The 21,376-nt window shown below is 51.5% G+C and overlaps 1 protein-coding gene across 2 annotated transcripts in view; it reads right to left on the bottom strand.

Moving 5' to 3' along the window:
- YLPM1 (YLP motif containing 1) overlaps window positions 1-21,376 on the bottom strand; it is a 45,415-nt gene that overhangs the window by 4,311 nt on the left and 19,728 nt on the right. For both annotated transcript variants that reach the window (XM_075849197.1, XM_075849198.1), the window contains 15 exons: window positions 19,835-20,838; window positions 15,437-19,717; window positions 15,011-15,119; window positions 14,562-14,772; window positions 14,383-14,481; window positions 13,392-13,581; window positions 13,203-13,321; window positions 12,989-13,125; window positions 10,451-10,513; window positions 10,245-10,364; window positions 9,998-10,174; window positions 9,550-9,633; window positions 9,370-9,453; window positions 8,177-8,260; window positions 7,737-7,788 (listed from right to left, as the gene is read on the bottom strand). In XM_075849197.1, the coding sequence (XP_075705312.1) occupies window positions 7,737-7,788; window positions 8,177-8,260; window positions 9,370-9,453; window positions 9,550-9,633; window positions 9,998-10,174; window positions 10,245-10,364; window positions 10,451-10,513; window positions 12,989-13,125; window positions 13,203-13,321; window positions 13,392-13,581; window positions 14,383-14,481; window positions 14,562-14,772; window positions 15,011-15,119; window positions 15,437-19,717; window positions 19,835-20,838 (6,814 nt within the window). The remainder of the gene's footprint in view (window positions 1-7,736; window positions 7,789-8,176; window positions 8,261-9,369; window positions 9,454-9,549; window positions 9,634-9,997; window positions 10,175-10,244; window positions 10,365-10,450; window positions 10,514-12,988; window positions 13,126-13,202; window positions 13,322-13,391; window positions 13,582-14,382; window positions 14,482-14,561; window positions 14,773-15,010; window positions 15,120-15,436; window positions 19,718-19,834; window positions 20,839-21,376) is intronic.

Below are 21,376 nucleotides of genomic sequence, written 5' to 3'. Positions count from 1 at the left end.
GTGAAAAAAAAAGTGTGTTTACCGTGTAAGAGAAACAGAGAATCCATATCAATTTGGTATCGCCGCAATCGTAACGCCCCGCTGAATAACGGGGTTATTTATACCACAGAGTAAGCGGCGGAAGTCTAAGACGCAAAAAAGAGTGGCGAAAAGTTAATGAAATGGTGTGTACCCCAAAATACAACTTGTCCTGCAAAAAACAAGACCTTATACAGCGGTCAACGCAAAAATAAAAAACCGTCCAGCTCTAGGAATGAGACGATGGAAAAATGTAAAAAGTAGGCCGGTCACTAAGGGGTTAATATGGTGATGTACAGACCCGCAGCTCGGTGAGACATGGGCCCTTCTAGACGGAGCGCGGACAGGTGAGCGGGATCATCTACATACTAACAACCCCTCCCCCAACCTCTTTCATATCAGCAGTAATGTCTCCAAACGAACACGGCGCCGGCACAGGCTCCACCACGAGGCGTCAAGATCACGCAAAACGCTCGTCAATTTATCACTTTTATTGTGTCTGGTTTCGCCCTGTGTTGCTCATGTGTTTTATACGCCCTGCGCCACAAGAGCTCTGGGCAGAGGAGACTCCAGCCAACCGCAACCAGAAAGACTAGTCAGGAGCCGGCCGGCGCCGATACACCCGCAACCAGAAAGACTAGTCAGGAACCGGCCAGCGCCGATACACCCGCAACCAGAAAGACTAGTCAGGAACCGGCCAGCGCCGATACACCCGCAACCAGAAAGACTAGTCAGGAGCCGGCCAGCGCCGATACACCCGCAACCAGAAAGACTAGTCAGGAGCCGGCCAGCGCCGATACACCCGCAACCAGAAAGACTAGTCAGGAGCCGGCCAGCGCCGATACACCCGCAACCAGAAAGACTAGTCAGGAGCCGGCCAGCGCCGATACACCCGCAACCAGAAAGACTAGTCAGGAACCGGCCAGCGCCGATACACCCGCAACCAGAAAGACTAGTCAGGAACCGGCCAGCGCCGATACACCCGCAACCAGAAAGACTAGTCAGGAGCCGGCCAGCGCCGATACACCCGCAACCAGAAAGACTAGTCAGGTGCCGGCCAGCGCCGCTACACCCGCAACCAGAAAGATTAGTCAGGTGCCGGCCAGCGCCGATACACCCGCAACTAGAAAGAATAGTCAGGAGCCGGCCAGCGCCGCTACACCCGCAACCAGAAAGAATAGTCAGGAGCTGGCCAGCGCCGATACACCCGCAACCAGAAAGACTAGTCAGGTGCCGGCCAGCGCCGATACACGCGCAACCAGAAAGACTAGTCAGGTGCCGGCCAGCGCCGATACACCCGCAACCAGAAAGACTAGTCAGGTGCCGGCCAGCGCCGCTACACCCGCAACCGGAAAGACTAGTCAGGTGCCGGCCAGCGCCGACACACCCGCAACCAGAAAGACTAGTCAGGAGCCGGCCAGCGCCGATACACCCGCAACCAGAAAGACTAGTCAGGTGCCGGCCAGCGCCGACACACCCGCAACCAGAAAGACTAGTCAGGTGCCGGAGCTCTATAGTACGCAGCTCTATAGTACACAGCTCTATAGTACACAGTACGCAGGTCTATAGTGTACAGCTCTATAGTACGCGGCTCTATAATACGCGGCTCTATAGTACGCGGCTCTATAGTACGCGGCTCTATAGTATACAGGTGAACATTTACTGTACATAAATAATAAAGACGGCCCGCAATACATTTACCGCAGGAGGCGGCGCATGAGGTGAACTTCAGTCAATGTTTTCCGCACAAGCGTGCCAGGAACGCCATCAAAATGTAGAGATTGTGGGAGTCCGAGTCGAGCTACACGCACAATTTTAAAATTTATGAGGGAAGGGACAGTTACATTGAGCCCCCAAACTGTCCACCCGTCCCGACTACAACTGGGAAGATTGTCTGGCACCTCCTGTACCCACTGTTTAATCAGGGGTACCACTTTTATATAGACAACTGGTACGAGTGTACCCCTGCTCAAATGCCTGGCGGAGCAAAAACCGGTGGTGTGTGGCACGGTCCGCAAAACCCTTCTCAGCCAACCCCTGCAGCGGGGAGAGCGGGGGGCGCTCCATAGCCAAGGGGGCCTTTAATTCAGGGATAAGGAGGATGTATTGATGCTACCGCCGCCCGCTCCCTTGTCCCTGTGCAACACCCACCACCACGTCACGGCCTACAATAAATTCATGGGGCGAGTCAACCTTTCTGACCAGGTGCCCAAGCCGCACAATGCCACGCGGAAATCCAGAATTTGGTATAAAAACCTGGCGGTGTACTTCATCTAAATGTCAGTGTACAAGTGCTGTGTAATATACAGGAGCCCCGGTCAGGAGGGGACAGACCTGCAGCACCGGGGAGCGGCGGCCGCAGGAGAAACGTCTAGCTCTGCGAGTAGTGATGTCCCAGGACAGCGCCTTCCAGGTGAAGTGCCGCCCACGGCCAAACAAAGGCGCCCCCAGAAAAGGTGAGGTGTCTGTGCCAGAAGAGGAATCAGCGACACATCATACCAGCGGTCCCTCCCGCCCCGGACTGCTCACACATACACCGCACCAACACGCAGCTCCACATTTTATTCTGCCCCTTTCATTTACCATCTCACCATTTCAAAATGTAACATCCTCCATAACAAAACTAAAGCTCCTGGTTACCCCAGATGAAGACCGACAACTTGGAATATGGTGAAGCATCTGTACTATTTGTTAGGCCTCTGCAAACACGAATGTGCCCAAAAATTATCCAAGTAAAATAAGGCCTCAAAACCCTTGTGGTGTTCCAATCCCTTCTGGTCCTGCCCATGTCCTGCAGCTGCTGATTAGGGCCAATTTGGGGGTATTTCTAAGCCTGATAAACATTTTCACGCCAGATTTCCACAAGATTCTGCAAAACAACATGTGGTCAAAAAAAGTGATCACACCCTGAGAAAAATTCTTAGAGGGGTGTAGTTTCCAAAATTGGGTCACTTTTTGGGGGGGTTTAGACTGTTTTGGTCTCTCCAGTGCATTGCAAACACGACACGGCACTGAAAACTATTCCAGCAAAATCTGAGCTCCAAAATCCAAATGGCGCTCCTTCCCTCCTGAGCCCCGCCGTGGGTCCAAACAGCAGTTTATTACCACATATGGGGTATTGCCGTAATCGGGAGAAATTGCTTTACACATGTTGTGGTGCTTTATCTCCTTTATTCTTTGTAAAAATGTCTATGTTTTTTCAGATAAAAAAAGGAGGAGATTTTCATCGTCTCTCACGAATTCAAGTAAATTTAGCAAAAAAAACAAAAACGAAGGGGTCAAAATGCTAACTAAACCACTAGGAGAATTCCTTAAGGGGTGTAGCCTCCAAAATCGGGTCACTTGTCTTTTGTTGTTTTTACGGTTTTGGCCACTAGACCTCTTCTAACCCGACATGAAGCCTAAAATATAATTTAAAAAAAAAATGAGGCCCCAAAATCCCCCCCCACGCCCCAGCTGCTCCTGAGGCCGGGGCTTCAGTCCAGTCACACTAGCGCCACATGGGGGATATTTCTAAAAACTGCAGAATCTGGGCAATAAATATTGGGGTGTTTCTCTGGTAAAACCTTCCGCGTTACAGAATTTTTTTTTACTAAATATGAATTTTGGCATAAAACAAAAATGAAACTTGTAAATTTCACCTCCACTTTGCTTCAAATCCTGTGAAATGTCTAAAGGGTTAAGAAACGTTCTAAATGCTGTTTTGAATACTTTGAGGGGTGCAGTTTATAAAATGGGGTGACTTATTGGGGGCTTCTTATATATAAGCCCCTCAAAGCCGCTTCACACCTGACCTGCCCCTGTATAAATGGCCTTTTGAAATTTTCTTGAAAAAGTGGGAAATTGCTGCTAAAGTTCAAAGACACATGGAGGACGGGAACTAGAGACTATCACATGGGGGACGGGAACTAGAGACTATCACATGGGGGACGTGAACTAGAGACTATCACATGGGGGACGGGAACTAGAGACTATCACATGGAGGACGGGAACTAGAGACTATCACATGGAGGACGGGAACTAGAGACTATCACATGGGGGACGGGAACTAGAGACTATCACATGGGGGACGTGAACTAGAGACTATCACATGGGGGACGTGAACTAGAGACTATCACATGGAGGACGGGAACTAGAGACTATCACATGGGGGACGTGAACTAGAGACTATTACATGGAGGACGGGAACTAGAGACTATCACATGGAGGACGTGAACTAGAGACTATCACATGGAGGACGGGAACTAGAGACTATCACATGGGGGACGTGAACTAGAGACTATCACATGGGGGACGTGAACTAGAGACTATCACATGGGGGACGTGAACTAGAGACTATCACATGGGGGACGTGAACTAGAGACTATCACATGGGGGACGTGAACTAGAGACTATTACATGGGGGACGGGAACTAGAGACTATTACATGGGGGACGGGAACTAGAGACTATCATATGGAGGACGGGAACTAGAGACTATCACATGGGGGACGTGAACTAGAGACTATTACATGGGGGACGTGAACTAGAGACTATCACATGGGGGACGGGAACTAGAGACTATCACATGGAGGACGGGAACTAGAGACTATCACATGGAGGACGGGAACTAGAGACTATCACATGGGGGACGGGAACTAGAGACTATCACATGGGGGACGTGAACTAGAGACTATCACATGGGGGACGTGAACTAGAGACTATCACATGGAGGACGGGAACTAGAGACTATCACATGGGGGACGTGAACTAGAGACTATTACATGGAGGACGGGAACTAGAGACTATCACATGGAGGACGGGAACTAGAGACTATCACATGGAGGACGGGAACTAGAGACTATCACATGGGGGACGTGAACTAGAGACTATCACATGGGGGACGTGAACTAGAGACTATCACATGGGGGACGTGAACTAGAGACTATCACATGGGGGACGTGAACTAGAGACTATCACATGGGGGACGTGAACTAGAGACTATTACATGGGGGACGGGAACTAGAGACTATTACATGGGGGACGGGAACTAGAGACTATCACATGGGGGACGTGAACTAGAGACTATTACGTGGAGGACGTGAACTAGAGACTATTACATGGAGGACGGGAACTAGAGACTATTACGTGGGGTATTACGGTCAGTCTTACAAGCAGATACATTTACAAAAATCATAATTTTCTCTAAATCTTGGTGTTTTTCACAAATAAATATTGAATTTATCGACCACATTTTTTTCACTAACATAAAGTACAATGTGTCACAAGAAAATCTCAGAATCCCTTGGATAGGGAAAAGCATTCCAGAGTTATTACCACATAAAGTGGCACGTGTCAGATCTGAAAAAAAACAAAACAAAATCGGCCTCAAAAGGCTCAGTCCTAAAGGGGTTAATAGGATTTTATACACCCGGTTCTGTATTATTAGGATTTTATACACCCGGTTCTCTATTAGGATTTTATACACCCGGTTCTCTATTAATAGGATTTTATACACCCGGTTCTCTATTAATAGGATTTTATACACCCGGTTCTCTATTAATAGGATTTTATACACCCGGTTCTGTATTAATAGGATTTTATACACCCGGTTCTGTATTATTAGGATTTTATACACCCGGTTCTGTATTATTAGGATTTTATACACCCGGTTCCGTATTATTAGGATTTTATACACCCGGTTCTGTATTATTAGGATTTTATACACCCGGTTCTGTATTAGGATTTTATACACCCGGTTCTCTATTATTAGGATTTTATACACCCGGTTCCGTATTAGGATTTTATACACCCGGTTCTGTATTATTAGGATTTTATACACCCGGTTCTGTATTATTAGGATTTTATACACCCGGTTCTGTATTATTAGGATTTTATACACCCGGTTCTCTATTATTAGGATTTTATACACCCGGTTCTCTATTATTAGGATTTTATACACCCGGTTCTCTATTATTAGGATTTTATACACCCGGTTCTGTATTTTTAGGACTTTATACACCCGGTTCTGTATTAATAGGATTTTATACACCCGGTTCTGTATTAATAGGATTTTATACACCCGGTTCTGTATTAATAGGATTTTATACACCCGGTTCTGTATTAATAGGACTTTTCATCCTGGTCCCCGACTTCTAATGTGTTTCACCCCAAATATTGAGCCAGGTATAATTTGATCTAATCTCTAGCACTTGTATTACAGACGTCCTTGGCAGTACGAGGGTTAACCCAGTGACGTTCCAGGGAATGTATGGGAGAACGTCAGAGAGAAGAGAGAGTCGGGTGAAGACCTCCCTATCAGCGTCACGGAGGGCCCGGCTGGATCTCACACTTGTTCACCTTTGAATGGCATTTTTTTAAATTAAAAGGTCAGTGATTGGTGCAAATTTATAAATAGTTTTTATTTTTATTAAAAATGATTGATGCTGCGAGACACAGCTGCTTTGTATCCTGTATATAGAGCAGCTGCAGCACTGACGGGTCCCTGACAGTTCATAACTTACATGTGATCGAGAACCGGTGGATCTGACCCGCTGACAATGAACCCGTCAGGTCCGCAGGACTGACTGACTCAGGAAATAGCGAAAGGTACAGCTGCTCTGTATAGAGAATACAAAGCAGCTGTATCTCAAAAACTCAAAATCATTTTTGATAAAAACTAATTATAAAGTTACGACTTCATTAAAAAGAAAAAAAAAAAAGCCATTTTAAGGTTTACACATCTGACGGGCAGAGTATCCCCACCGGAGAGCCTGGAGGCGATGTATGAGGGGGGAGGACAAAGTGAAAGGAGTAAAACACAGGCAAAATCTAGAAAACCTGCTGCAGTCTACAAGAGAACGGCCACTTGTGCCAAACCAGATCGACCCGAAACAAAGAAGCGGCACAGGAACGGCTGAAATCAACCAATGTCCACAGTCCAGACCTCCAGCCAATAGGAAACAGCGTCTCCATGTAACCGGACAAAGAAACCAGGCAGCGTCCCGCAGCTCATCCCGAACCCCCAAATAACCAGGCAGCGTCCCGCAGCTCGTCCCGAACCCCCAAATAACCAGGCAGCGTCCCGCAGCTCGTCCCGAACCCCCAAATAACCAGGCAGCGTCCCGCAGCTCGTCCCAAACCCCAATAACCAGGCAGCGTCCCGCAGCTCGTCCCGAACCCCCAAATAACCAGGCAGCGTCCCGCAGCTCGTCCCGAACCCCCAAATAACCAGGCAGCGTCCCGCAGCTCGTCCCAAACCCCCAAATAACCAGGCAGCGTCCCGCAGCTCATCCCGAACCCCCAAATAACCAAGCAGCGTCCCGCAGCTCGTCCCGAACCCCCAAATAACCAGGCAGCGTCCCGCAGCTCATCCCGAACCCCCAAATAACCAGGCAGCGTCCCGCAGCTCGTCCCGTCACAGTCCTTGGCCTGAACCCCTAATAACCAGGCAGCGTCCCGCAGCTCGTCCCGAACCCCCAAATAACCAGGCAGCGTTGCGCAGCTCGTCCCGAACCCCCAAATAACCAGGCAGCATCCCGCAGCTCGTCCCGTCACAGTCCCCGGCCTGAACCCCCTAATAACCAGGCTGCGTCCCGCAGCTCGTCCCTTCACAGTCCCCGGCCTGAACCCCCTAATAACCAGGCTGCTCAGTGCGGATTTCTCTGGTTTCTCTCTTGACCGCCGTCTCCTCATACTAAGCAAGCAATGACCATCGGAGGGACGCAGCCCCGCACTCACCAAGTTTAGCTTCCGAGGTGTCCATCTCCCATCTGCTTTTCGGAAGATATCCCTAATATCATGGGGAAAAAAATGTCGGGAGGGTTAAAGTGAAACAAACAAATCCTAGAACAAAGCAATGAGAGGATACGAGGGGCGTCACTGCAGGCACGTCGGGGCCACATGGCCAGGATGGCATTATGCTGGGGGGGCAGGAGGAGCGTGCGGGGGGGGGGGGGGATACAAGACAAGGATATCTGCAGGTAGAGAAAGCAGAGGAGACAGACTTGAGGATAAGACCACAGAAGAATGAAGGAGGGGGATGGGCTTCAACCACGAGACCCCAGAGTGTGGACACTGGCACACTGTAACAAAGCCTGATCCCTCCTCACAGCTCAGCAGTATCAGGGTATAAACATACTTTGCAGCTACCACAACCAGACTGCAGCCCCGTGTCCTACCCGCTCGCTCTCCTCCTCCTCCAGCGCTTCCTTCTTCTCTTCTTGCTCGGCCTCCGCACTTGGCTCAGAATCCTCCATTTCAACCTAAGGAAGAGGAGAATTCCAGTTTCCTTTTAATGAGCTGCACAGACCCCCCCCCCCCCCCCCCGAGACCACTCTGCACAGACCCCCGAGAGACCACTCTGCACAGACCCCCGAGAGACAACTCTGCACAGACCCCCCAGTCTCGGCTGCCACATCACTCATCATAGAGGAAGGTCCAGAGTCATCTCCAGCCGCTCACAAGTTTGGAATCCCTGAGCTATGTCCCTGCCGGTTGTAGTCCCTATTGATGGAAGCGGCTGATTAGTAATGAAGTCTCCACATCCACGGTCACGCCGCTGCTCCCACGGCACCACATCCACGGTCACGCCGCTGCTCCCACGGCACCACAGACACGGTCACGCCGCTGCTCCCACGGCACCACAGACACTGTCACGCCGCTGCTCCCACGGCACCACAGACACGGAACACCCGTCTAATCCTCAACAGTGAAACCAAAGAAGCCGACGTAGGAGAAACGATTGATGGACAGAACAATCTAAAACTATGAGGGGCTTGGATCACAGAGAACATTAGTGGGGCGCAGAACACGCTGGGGGACGCCATCTGTCCGGCAGGGATTGTGTGGGGGAGGGGCACGGTGCTGCTGGGAAACTTGTTCAGGAAGGTCATCCGTCCATCCTGTAAAGCATGCCCCCGGGACAGGGACCATATACCCTACCACAGCAGCCAAACCTACAAGTGACGCGAGACCTACTCAGGACTGACGTCACCCGCTGGCAGCGCAGCCCCGTTACTCAGCGGTTGGAGCGCATGCACCATATGGTAGAAAAGAAGCGCCCAGCGCGCCAGTTACGAAAGGAGCTTAAAGGGGGAGCAGACGCGAGGGGCATTTTAGCGGTTTGTTCAGAGTCTGCACGAGTGGAATCGCAGCAATGGAGGATTACGTGAAGGGAGGACGGAGACCAAGTCATCATCATCACTGCCTCGTCACGGACTGGTTTGTATTCATTGTACGACTCGATGAGTAACACCACACGTTTCCCTGGAGAGGGGGACAGGTTCTGAGGGATTCCACACTTCTGAGCGGCCGTGTTGCTCTGGGTGATGATAACAGCGCCTGCCCACACAGCTCAGCCAATCAGACGCACCTCTTCAATGGCGGCATCCTGAAGAAGGGAACGAATATCCAGGCGAATCATGTGCCGTGGAGCCGGCTCCCAGTTATCTGCCATCTGGAAACAGAAGGGAAGGAGAGCAGACGTCAGGACCGCGCGCCCCTAATACAGGGACACATTCCCCACCCCAGGGTCAGCGGGCGCAGCTCCCACCTTATGAATCTCCTTCAGCTTGCGGCCATGCACGTTCCTCTTTGCACAGGTCTGGACGTCTACAGTGATTTCAGCCAAGTAAACCTGGAACAGAAAGACACGACGTCTCATTTACCAAAACGATGTCTGGAAAACAAAGCTGCACTGTGATTGGTTGCCACGGGCGTCAAGGCCGGATCTTCTGTTACAGTTTTAATAAATTGTTTTTCTGTTGACACTTTTTCTGGATCTACAAAGTGAACACAAAAAACTCCCGGATCCCAAATAACGGAACAGAAGAAGTGGCTGGTGCGTCAGGACCAGGACAGAGGGGGAGGGGGTGAAGAACGGCTCAGAGAAAGTCCTGCTCCCCCACATAGCGTGATCGACCCGAGAGTCCAGCTAATCCTTACAGGACGTTACACTGCCAGGACTAACAGCACCCCCTAGAGGTTAAGAAACCGTGTACCTCAAACCCTTTCGTCTTCGCTGCACTCCAGAACTGCTCAAAGTGCCGCACGCGGTCATGGATACTGTCCAGGATAATGAACGGGAAGAATCCGTCATCCAGGGTCTTTTTGAAGGTCTTTAACATTCCGCTGCGGTACGTGTCCTCCACCTCGGGTTCATACTCGTACTCCATAACCTGAAGGGAACGCAGCGTCACATCCCCGCAGTGTCAGGCACCTCTGTATGTGCTTCTCATTCCAACTCACCTTTCTTATTATTTTCCTGCCAGACTCCGGATCTTTCTCAACCTTCTCAACTTCAGTCATGAAATAGTCGTCAAGGCTCAGGACTCGAGGAGCAGAACCGCCACATTCCACCTCCTTATCCTGGATGTGAAGAAACAGAGGGAAGAGCGTGACGAGGACAATTAGCAGAAGACCTGGGACAGGACAAATCCAGCAACAAGACTTACTCGGATCAGCTTGGCAACGTGAGTCTTTCCACTTCCAGGCAAACCTCTCATGATCACCACAATCTAGAGAAAAGATGAAGCAAACGTCAAAACCCCCCTGAGGAAGCCGCAGCACGGAGGGGAGAGAGAAGCCGCAGCACGGAGGGGAGAGAGAAGCCGCAGCACGGAGGAGAGAGAGAAGCCGCAGCACGGAGGAGAGAGAGAAGCCGCAGCACGGAGGGGAGAGAGAAAAGCCGCAGCACGGAGGGGAGAGAGAAGCCGCAGCACGGAGGAGAGAGAGAAGCCGCAGCACGGAGGAGAGAGAGAAGCCGCAGCACGGAGGAGAGAGAGAAGCCGCAGCACGGAGGGAGAGAGAGAAGCCGCAGCACGGAGGGAGAGAGAGAAGCCGCAGCACGGGGGAGAGAGAGAAGCCGCAGCACGGGGGAGAGAGAGAAGCCGCAGCACGGGGGAGAGAGAGAAGCCGCAGCACGGAGGAGAGAGAGAAGCCGCAGCACGGAGGAGAGAAGCCGCAGCACGGAGGAGAGAAGCCGCAGCACGGAGGAGAGAAGCCGCAGCACGGAGGAGAGAAGCCGCAGCACGGAGGAGAGAGAGAAGCCGCAGCACGGAGGAGAGAGAGAAGCCGCAGCACGGAGGAGAGAGAGAAGCCGCAGCACGGAGGAGAGAGAGAAGCCGCAGCACGGAGGAGAGAGAGAAGCCGCAGCACGGAGGAGAGAGAGAAGCCGCAGCACGGAGGAGAGAGAGAAGCCGCAGCACGGAGGAGAGAGAGAAGCCGCAGCACGGAGGAGAGAGAGAAGCCGCAGCACGGAGGAGAGAGAGAAGCCGCAGCACGGAGGAGAGAGAGAAGCCGCAGCACGGAGGAGAGAGAGAAGCCGCAGCACGGAGGAGAGAGAGAAGCCGCAGCACGGAGGAGAGAGAGAAGCCGCAGCACGGAGGAGAGAGAGAAGCCGCAGCACGGAGGAGAGAGAGAAGCCGCAGCACGGAGGAGAGAGAGAAGCCGCAGCACGGAGGGGAGAGAGAAGCCGCAGCACGGAGGAGAGAGAGAAGCCGCAGCACGGAGGAGAGAGAGAAGCCGCAGCACGGAGGAGAGAGAGAGAAGCCGCAGCACGGAGGAGAGAGAGAGAAGCCGCAGCACGGAGGAGAGAGAGAGAAGCCGCAGCACGGAGGAGAGAGAGAGAAGCCGCAGCACGGAGGAGAGAGAGAAGCCGCAGCACGGAGGAGAGAGAGAAGCCGCAGCACGGAGGAGAGAGAGAAGCCGCAGCACGGAGGAGAGAGAGAAGCCGCAGCACGGAGGAGAGAGAGAAGCCGCAGCACGGAGGAGAGAGAGAAGCCGCAGCACGGAGGAGAGAGAGAAGCCGCAGCACGGAGGAGAGAGAGAAGCCGCAGCACGGAGGAGAGAGAGAAGCCGCAGCACGGAGGAGAGAGAGAAGCCGCAGCACGGAGGAGAGAGAGAAGCCGCAGCACGGAGGAGAGAGAGAAGCCGCAGCACGGAGGAGAGAGAGAAGCCGCAGCACGGAGGAGAGAGAGAAGCCGCAGCACGGAGGAGAGAGAGAAGCCGCAGCACGGAGGAGAGAGAGAAGCCGCAGCACGGAGGAGAGAGAGAAGCCGCAGCACGGAGGAGAGAGAGAAGCCGCAGCACGGAGGAGAGAGAGAAGCCGCAGCACGGAGGAGAGAGAGAAGCCGCAGCACGGAGGAGAGAGAGAAGCCGCAGCACGGAGGAGAGAGAGAAGCCGCAGCACGGAGGAGAGAGAGAAGCCGCAGCACGGAGGAGAGAGAGAAGCCGCAGCACGGAGGAGAGAGAGAAGCCGCAGCACGGAGGAGAGAGAGAAGCCGCAGCACGGAGGAGAGAGAGAAGCCGCAGCACGGAGGAGAGAGAGAAGCCGCAGCACGGAGGAGAGAGAGAAGCCGCAGCACGGAGGAGAGAGAGAAGCCGCAGCACGGAGGAGAGAGAGAAGCCGCAGCACGGAGGAGAGAGAGAAGCCGCAGCACGGAGGAGAGAGAGAAGCCGCAGCACGGAGGAGAGAGAGAAGCCGCAGCACGGAGGAGAGAGAGAAGCCGCAGCACGGAGGAGAGAGAGAAGCCGCAGCACGGAGGAGAGAGAGAAGCCGCAGCACGGAGGAGAGAGAGAAGCCGCAGCACGGAGGAGAGAGAGAAGCCGCAGCACGGAGGAGAGAGAGAAGCCGCAGCACGGAGGAGAGAGAGAAGCCGCAGCACGGAGGAGAGAGAGAAGCCGCAGCACGGAGGAGAGAGAGAAGCCGCAGCACGGAGGAGAGAGAGAAGCCGCAGCACGGAGGAGAGAGAGAAGCCGCAGCACGGAGGAGAGAGAGAAGCCGCAGCACGGAGGAGAGAGAGAAGCCGCAGCACGGAGGAGAGAGAGAAGCCGCAGCACGGAGGGGAGAGAGAAGCCGCAGCACGGAGGGGAGAGAGAAGCCGCAGCACGGAGGAGAGAGAAGCCGCAGCACGGAGGAGAGAGAAGCCGCAGGACGGATGAGAGAGAAGCCGCAGGACGGAGGAGAGAGAAGCTGCAGTACGGACACTCACCCGGTCAGGACGGTTACCACGGCCTGGCTTCTTCAGGAGATCGTCCACATTTTTGGTCTCTGGTTTCTTCTCTGGTGGAGGAGCAGCCACAGGAGGGGGAATCACAGGCCTTTCCTCTGGGTAAGTCCTACGAGTCGCTGTAAGAAGAAGAAACCTTTTTTATAGTTTGTCTGCCATGTTCACCAGTCTTCTGGATGAGCAGGGACTTTCTAACCTCCAAATGTAGATGGTGGCGCCTCGTAGGATGACCGCTCTGCCTTCCGCTCATAGGATGGTTTGTCAGAACCACTGCGACGATTTGAGCTTTCTTTATCCCGGTAAGAGGATGACGACCTGCGAGAGCAACACAAACATGAGCACTCTGTCCATGAGACCGCTGATCTCCCTGCGAACCGCCATTTACCTTTCCTCCCGCGAGGGACGGTCAAACCGTTCTCGATCATGGTCTCCTCGGTCCCTGTGGGTATCCGAGCGATCACGGTCTCTTTCTCGCTCTCGGTCATAGCCCCGACGGTCAAGGTGTTTACTACTCTGCCTTTCAAAATATGGATCCCGATCCCGGAGATCTCGGTCAAAGCAATCAATCAAATAATCTATAGAGAAATAGACTGTCGTTACATTTATTACCACAGAAACGCACCCCCCAGCTTCACTTAAACACGGCTCATCACTGGTTCCTTGGTTTCTAAGCACACACAGATTTGTTAGGATCCGCGGCTTTTCACAGGATCCTTCATAGCACAGATCCTGACTGGGGTAGATCAGTAAGGTCTCATTCAGCGGCCCCTTCCTCTTCCCGCGGGCACGCTCTCTTAGGTGGTCCATGTATCCCGAGTACATCAGCTTGTATCTCCACGACAGATTCTCTGTACAAGTTGCAGTCACACACGGCAGATTTTGTTGTAGAAATTTTGGGACCGATTTTCTTCAACAAAGTTTGCCACGGTTGACTACACCCTAAAGGAGACCTGTGCCCCACGCCTGACGGATCTTCCTTATGAAATAACGCTGGAGAACCTTTACTAAGAACTATGCATTCCATCATCCCTCTAATAATCCTCCTGGAAATATATGAATAAACTGGGTGTTACCATTTACCTTATCAACAGGGGGTTTCCCTAAACACACACACAGTGAGCACAGATTGGAGCGTGGCAGACGGTGTAAGGACACCCCTTATTGTCAAGAACGGTAACACGCGGCCGTCAATTTACTCATACAGATCAGAGGAGAATAATAGAGCAGCAGCACGCTTCCTAAACACACGGGGTGAACAGGAATCCAGCACAGGTCGTCTGGTCACCTTCCTCTGACATCTACTGAGACCTTCTACTCACAAAGAGTCATATCTTCGTTTAGATTTCTGGGGCTGACCTGTCCGGCATCTCCCTTACCTTTAGGAAATGAAGATGTTCCCCTCTCCAGGGCAGGCTCTGGCAACAGCACCACTCTCTCCCCATATGGGGTCTGCTCCACTTTCCCCACCGGGAGGTCTAGGGGAGGATGAGAAAAACTAATGAGCAGGATGACAAGGAGCGACAGTAAACTAGTAAAGCATTGGGGGATCCCACACCTCTACCATGAGCGTAGTCCACAGTCTGCTGAAAACCTGACAGTTTGGACCCAACAGGAAGATTAGCCAATTGACAAGCTTGTCGTTCCTCATCCCAGAGCCCGCTGAAAGAGTCTTCATCCCAGTGCTCTGAACGTCCTCTGCCACCAACGGATGGGGGCAGCGTGCCGGCGACTACATCCCCTCCTTTTCTGAATGTGCCTGGAGGCATCTGAAAGCAAAATGAAGAACGTGAGGCATTAAGTCACAATAGTTTTGCCAAAAGCAGCCAATGATCCAAGTAAACGCATCACGACAATAGGCCAGTAACTGCACGTCCATTAAAACTCACAACCTCCTCTGTAGGACAACACTGGGTCATTTATATCATTCACATCAGACACAAACATCGGACTCCTCAAAACCAGTAACTGCATCGTGAACCACCAAACCAGTGCAGACCCGCTCACCTGTAACACCTCCGACTGAGGGGCCGGCACCGCCTTCAAGCTCAGGGAATCCGATGCTTTTGAATCACCAAAAAAATTCTTCAGATTGTCCAGTTGTTCTTTCTGCTCCCTGTGGATTTTACAGGCAAAGTCAAAGATTGGAGCGTCAATTCCTTTATTCGGAGGGTCGTGCTTACTAGAGTAGAGAAGACAGAACTCCTCCAACAGCACGGACCCCGTCAAGAGGTCAGGCTGGAGAGGATCTGCTGCGGGGCGGCACTAAGGGGTCTATACACATGTTCTGGGCCATATAACCGGTCAGTCTTATTCTAGTAAAGATGAGCATGTGGGTCTAACTTACTAGAGGCCTCTGGGGGGAAAAAAAAGCCCACAAGTGGACAGAAAACATTTGCCAGTATCAATCATGAAAAACAAAACTCAACTCACCGAAGCATTTTCAGTTCCTGAGCAGCCTTCAGTATGATCTCATGTTGTCTCTGACTCAGAGCGACCACTCCATGGGCAGCAGGCTCAGAGTCCGCTACGGTGGACTGTCCAGGAAGCCTGAGCGACTCACGAGCTACAGAAGACGGAGCCGGGAGCACATTCATTCCTTCTTCCGTTACTCTTTCAGATGGAAACCACCGGTCATCTCTGGGGTCTAGATTTGGATTTTCTTGAAACTCGTTGCGCTTTCTGTCCTCACGCCACAAAGGGTCAGGGTATTCCCGAATCCTGAGCTCCATGCGCTCACGAAAATCTCTGTCTGCAAGATCTCTTTCTAGCCTCCACCTATCATCCAAGTAGTTGTCAAGAGGTGGAAGAGGTGGCAACGAGGAACGTGACTGAACAGGGGAGAAAGGACGATGTGGTGACAGTGACCTTCGAGAAGGCAGCCAGTCTCTCTCCCTAAGAGGAACATCAAGACGTTCTGGAATTCTGGGACAATCTCTAGCAACATCAGCTTCAAATAAGTAACGTCTTTCTGCCCTACTAAAAAAGCCCTCCCGGTCTAAATTTCTTTCACGAAGCCAAGGCTCACTTCGAACATCTAAATCATGTGTCAGAGGTGGAACAGGCAAAGGGAGAGCATCTTCCCTGAAATACGGATCCCTTGTAAACTCGGCTTCTCGATCACACCAGTATCTATCTCTTTCCCAATTCTCACTTCTTGGCCCCTCTACAGGAAGATCTCTTCTTCGATCATCCAATAAAGGATCTTGAAACCTTTCCCTCTCAAAAAAACGTTGTTCTTCATTGAATGTCTCACGATCAAATGGTGGCAAGTCATCTGGACCCTCTCTAAATGGTGGTCTCTCATCTAAAAATGGGTCTCCAGGCACAAAACTTCTGTCGCTGGGAACATCCATTATCTCTCGACTCCCTGGTCTGGGAAGAAGTCGATCACGAACAAATCCTCTTGACCGTCCCCTGGACGGATGATTAAACCTTGAATCAAAGTTCCCTCTCCTTGGACCTTGACTTGAGAAATCATCTGGATAATACTCCGGTTCATCCGACATCTCATAGTCTCTAAAACTACCACCAAGTCTTGTTGCGTCGTGGTGTAGATGACCTTCAACACTATCCATGTCTTGATTAGGAAAACTTTGCCTCACGTGCCCATGATGACCTTCTGTGCCAGACATTCTGGAAAATGGCTTTCTTTCCATAATAGGATCATGGTCTGATTGGGTTTGTGGTTCAATCATTGACTTACTAACATCCCCCCCTTTATAAAAGGATTGTACCCTCTGATCTGCAACTATGGACTCCTCATACACGTGCCCTTCATTTGGGGGAACTTCGATATTGAACTCTTCATCAAAACTAGGGATCTGAAAGTCACCAGGTCTAACAGGGGGAAGCAACCTGGGTGCACTTGGCCTAACAGGGCGAGCTGCTCTTACTTGCCCTAGCCCGATTGGGGGAGATGCCTGAGGAATACCTTGTCTAATGGAGGGAGAAGCCCAAGGAGCACGAGGCCTAGCAGGTGGAAGTAGACGAGGTGCTCCAGGTCTAACAGGGGGTGAAGCTTGAGAAACACCAGGTCTGACTGGGAATGGCCCCCGAGGAGCTCCTGGCCTGATTGGGAATGGCCCCCGAGGAGCTCCTGGCCTGACGGGAACAGAAGCCTGAAGAGGTCCAGGCCTGACGGGAACAGAAGCCTGAAGAGGTCCAGGCCTGACGGGAACAGAAGCCTGAATAGGTCCAGGCCTGACGGGAACAGAAGCCTGAATAGGTCCAGGCCTGACGGGAACAGAAGCCTGAATAGGTCCAGGCCTGACGGGAACAGAAGCCTGAATAGGTCCAGGCCTGACGGGAACAGAAGCCTGAAGAGGTCCAGGCTTGAAAGGAGAAGCAACCTGAGGGATTCCAGGTCTGACAGAAGGAATGGCTTGAGGAGTTCCAGGCATAGAAATATGGGCAGTACCAGGTCTGATGGAAGGAGCCTGTGGTGCAGCAGACTGAGAAGAGAACGTTGTTGGAGGGTCAATTTTTGCAGTAGAAGGAGACGGAAGGTCAGCAGAGATGTCAGAGGACACTTGGATGTCATCTGGCTTAGTAGAAACAGGGGTCTGAGCAGTTAGATTAGAGCTAGAAACCCACGGGGTATCTGGTTTTGTAGCCTCTGGGGCAGGAACCCTTGTATCACTCACAGAAGGCAATTTTGAAGAACTGATGGCAGAAGATTTTGGGAACCCACTCAACTTAGCAGCATTACTCACAGGAGCAGTCACTTCATCTCGAGGGTTCATTTTTTTGTCAGGTAAATCTTTTTCATCTGACTGAACGGAATGTGTTTTCGGCAACACGGAGACCTCAGTTTTAGGGAGACTGGAATCTGTAGATTGAGCGGCTTCTTTCACTTGAGGAGAAGCTGCTCTGCCCATTTGAGATGGTCCTTGGACTGCTGAGATATTATCTTTATTAAGCAAACGGTCATTTGAGGTCTTGTTAACATTTTCAATGCCTATATCTTTTTCAGTTTTCCCTCCCTCAGCACTAGTAGACTTAAACATCTGGTTACCCGTTAGGAACGGGCTGTGGAACGCCCCAGGTGGAGCCTGCTCAGCAGGTTTATTAACTTTTACATCAGGAGTTTCCTGGTCAGCCCCGCTTTCGAGATGAGAACTAGGACTGCTCTTTTGGTCGTCCGGAGAAAAGCCATACTTTCTCCACTGCTCCCCGCCCGTACCAGCAGGTCTCTTCCACCTTTCATCCACATGCAACTCTTTTTTGCCTCGAGTATCATCTATGGGCAACGGAGGTCTACCCTCCATCACACTACTGTCAGGATGCCGTTCTGCTCTCTCACTGCTCTTATCTCTTGAATCCCATCGATTATTAAAAGGGGGCCTTTTATCTACCCAACTGTCCTGAAAGTTATTTGCGCTATCAAACTTGTCATGCTCTTCAGAGAAGTCCCAATTATCATGAGATGTGCGGTCAAGGCCAACCTTATCCAAGGTGGGAGGAAGTTCAGAACCCCTAAATGTGTCCGGGGGAAGCTCAGGGCCACCAAAGCGGTCCCTAGAGAGTGGGAAATTAGGGCTTTCGAAAAGATTTTTAGGAGGATCTTCTGGGCAAATAAACGGATCTCTATGGCTACCCTCTGAATCACCAAACCTGTCCCTTGCAAGTCCCTCAGAATTGCCAAACCTATCCTGGATGAAGCCCGTTGGACCAAGAAACCTACCACGTGGAGGTCCACCAGGAAATCTCGCTCGTCCACGGGGAGGTATCTCTGGAGTACCAAACCTTAACCGATTTGCACTCTCAGGATTACTATATCGGTCAGGAAATGGAACTTCACGAACGTTAAATTTGTCTAATGGGGGTCCCTCAAGATTTCTAACCCTATCAGAGCCAGGACCACCAGCATCACCAAAACGTCCCGGAGTATTCTCCGCAATGCCCCACCTTTCTTGAGGTACTTTATCTGGGCCACTCCATCGATCATGCTGGGGATCAGGAGCACTCCAGCTGTTATCAGCATGGTCTCCCCATTTATTACTCACTTGATCTCTTTGATTATCAACTCTATTAAATTGAGAACTTTCATGTCTATTTCTAATGTCCTTTGGGAGACCCTCACTCCTATCTAAACCCGGTCTGTCTGGTTTGTCAGTTCTGAACTCAGGATTTTCCAAAACATGGACATTTTCCTGACCTTCAGATCTGCCTGTCCTACTAGTAAAATTGTTGTCTTTTGCGTCCCATTTGTTTCTAGCGGTCTTGTCCCAACTGCGTTCTAGTGAGGCCGGTCTATCCCATGTCTGGTGCCGCGGTTCTTCTGGCTGGTCCCATCTGTTGGCAGACACATGATGCTGCTCATCCCACGGTTTACAAGAAAGCGCTCCTTGAACTTTGTCCCATTTTCCAACATCCCTATTGTCTTCGCCTCGTTCCCAAGCTTGTTTCCGTGGAGTTTGCATGTGGACACCGGGCTCTAAACTGTGCATAGACTTGTCACCGTCTCCTAAACCGAGCGCAGATTCAGCCGGCCGCTCCCTGGTGAAGTGCTGGCTCTGACCTTGGAAAACATCAGAAGCAGAATTGGGAGGCTTCAAAGGTAATGGACACAAACTGGAGGCCTGAAAGAGATTTCCATCAGGAAATGGACGAGGACCGTGAAAACCATGGGAGCCCTGGGGTGCATCAAAAGCTCCTCCTCGAGGAGCCGGAAATCTTGAAGTTGGAGAACCATGATCTTGACCCGACAATCTATTAAAAAAAAAAAAAATAATTAGATAAAACGTCACAAATTCATTAAGGTAATCGTCATATTCAGAGAAAGAGCATAAAAAACGGATCTTCAGAGAGAAGCGGCGGCAGTCTTACCTTGGCCCTGCCAGGCTCATCGGACGGGTCGTCAGCGGGGCAGGAGGTGCCGTTTCCTTTTCAGCCATGTTTGACTGACCAGATGAAAATATGAAAGGTTTGGGATCCACATCTTTTGGGTCAGGGAGTTTCTCCACTTTCTGTGAGCTGGAGAGGTCGGTGGTTGGTAACTCCGGTGGATTGTTATGGGAGGGAAATGTCGGGGCATTATTGGCCGCAGGGATGTACGAGGAGGACTTGGAGTTCTTCAGCGCCTGCTGCGCCTGATAGGAGAGGCTTGAATGAAGAGCTTGATCCCCGGGGGGCTCTGCTTCTACGGGTGGGGGAGCAGGGGCAGAGAACGGAATAAGGGAGTTGGCGTCAGAAGATGGTGGAAGTTGGGTGGTGGAATTAGTCATCTCAGGTGGCAGAGCACTATTTAAAGTAGAAGGACATGGTAGAGCTGCCTCGGTGCTGCCCGTATTTTCGGGTGGTAAAGGTGGCTGCACTTCTTCCACAGAAGAGGTATCACCTGGTGGTGGAGGGGGTGGGGCACTTGTCACAGGTGGCAATGGAGGAGCAGACATAGGGGGCAGAGGAGGAGCAGCCTCAGGATAAGCGGCTGCTGGTGCAGTGGGCAGGGGAGGAGGTGGAACGCTGCTATACATAGGTGGTCCCGATGCAGCAAATGGTGGTGGCATGTTTATTCCTGGGGGCACAGTAGGTGGCATGACTTGGGAATATGAGGGGTATTGAGGAACCACAGCGATGTAATGGCTGCCCCCATACTGCTGTTTTAGACTTTTCACAGAGGTGACTTTCTCCTTCAGCTGGGATTTTGTGGCTTTCATGTGGGCCTGCCATGATGTCCACTGGACGTGGTACTCCTGCAGCTGGTCCTTGTGCGGGTACGTCTGCAATAACTCCTGCCACTTTTTAAACTGACTCTCCCATTCCTGGTGAAGTGGCGAGAATTGTTTCTGCTGCAGCTCGTAGTGCTGGAGCTGCACATCCACGGACATCGCCTGCAACAAAACACATGCCGATCATGGCCCGGAACACGTATGTGGACGTACAACATGTAAGAAGCGACTGTCCGGACATCAGACCCCACAGCAGAAATCCAAGAAGCGCCAAACCTACACTGATATATATATATCCCCACATCTACCCAGAACACGCAGTCAATGTACAGCTGCAAAGCATTCTCCCAGACGGCTTCCAGCCTGTATTATAGTGAAGCTAATGGTGGTAACTGGAAACAGTCAGCAAGCTGGCAGTAAAGACACCACCTGACCGCTTAGCTGAGCTCCTATAACCCAGATAGTCTTTCATGCATCAGCTGAGTGTACAGTGTATGGTATAAAGAGGAAACTTCTCAGAACACAAACTACCAGAGCAAGTTGTGTGCAGACACTAATCAAGCAGGGAATGCCAGGAGACTTCAACTCCGAGTGAGTGCAGCTCTGGAGTATAATACAAGATGTAACTCCGGATCAGTACAGGATAAGTAATGTAAGTTATATACACAGTGACTCCACCAGCAGAATAGTGAGTGCAGCT

The sequence above is a fragment of the Rhinoderma darwinii genome, unplaced genomic scaffold (assembly GCF_050947455.1).
Source record: "Rhinoderma darwinii isolate aRhiDar2 unplaced genomic scaffold, aRhiDar2.hap1 Scaffold_701, whole genome shotgun sequence".
NCBI lineage: Eukaryota > Metazoa > Chordata > Amphibia > Anura > Rhinodermatidae > Rhinoderma > Rhinoderma darwinii.
This window is presented reverse-complemented; position numbering and strand designations above follow the sequence as displayed.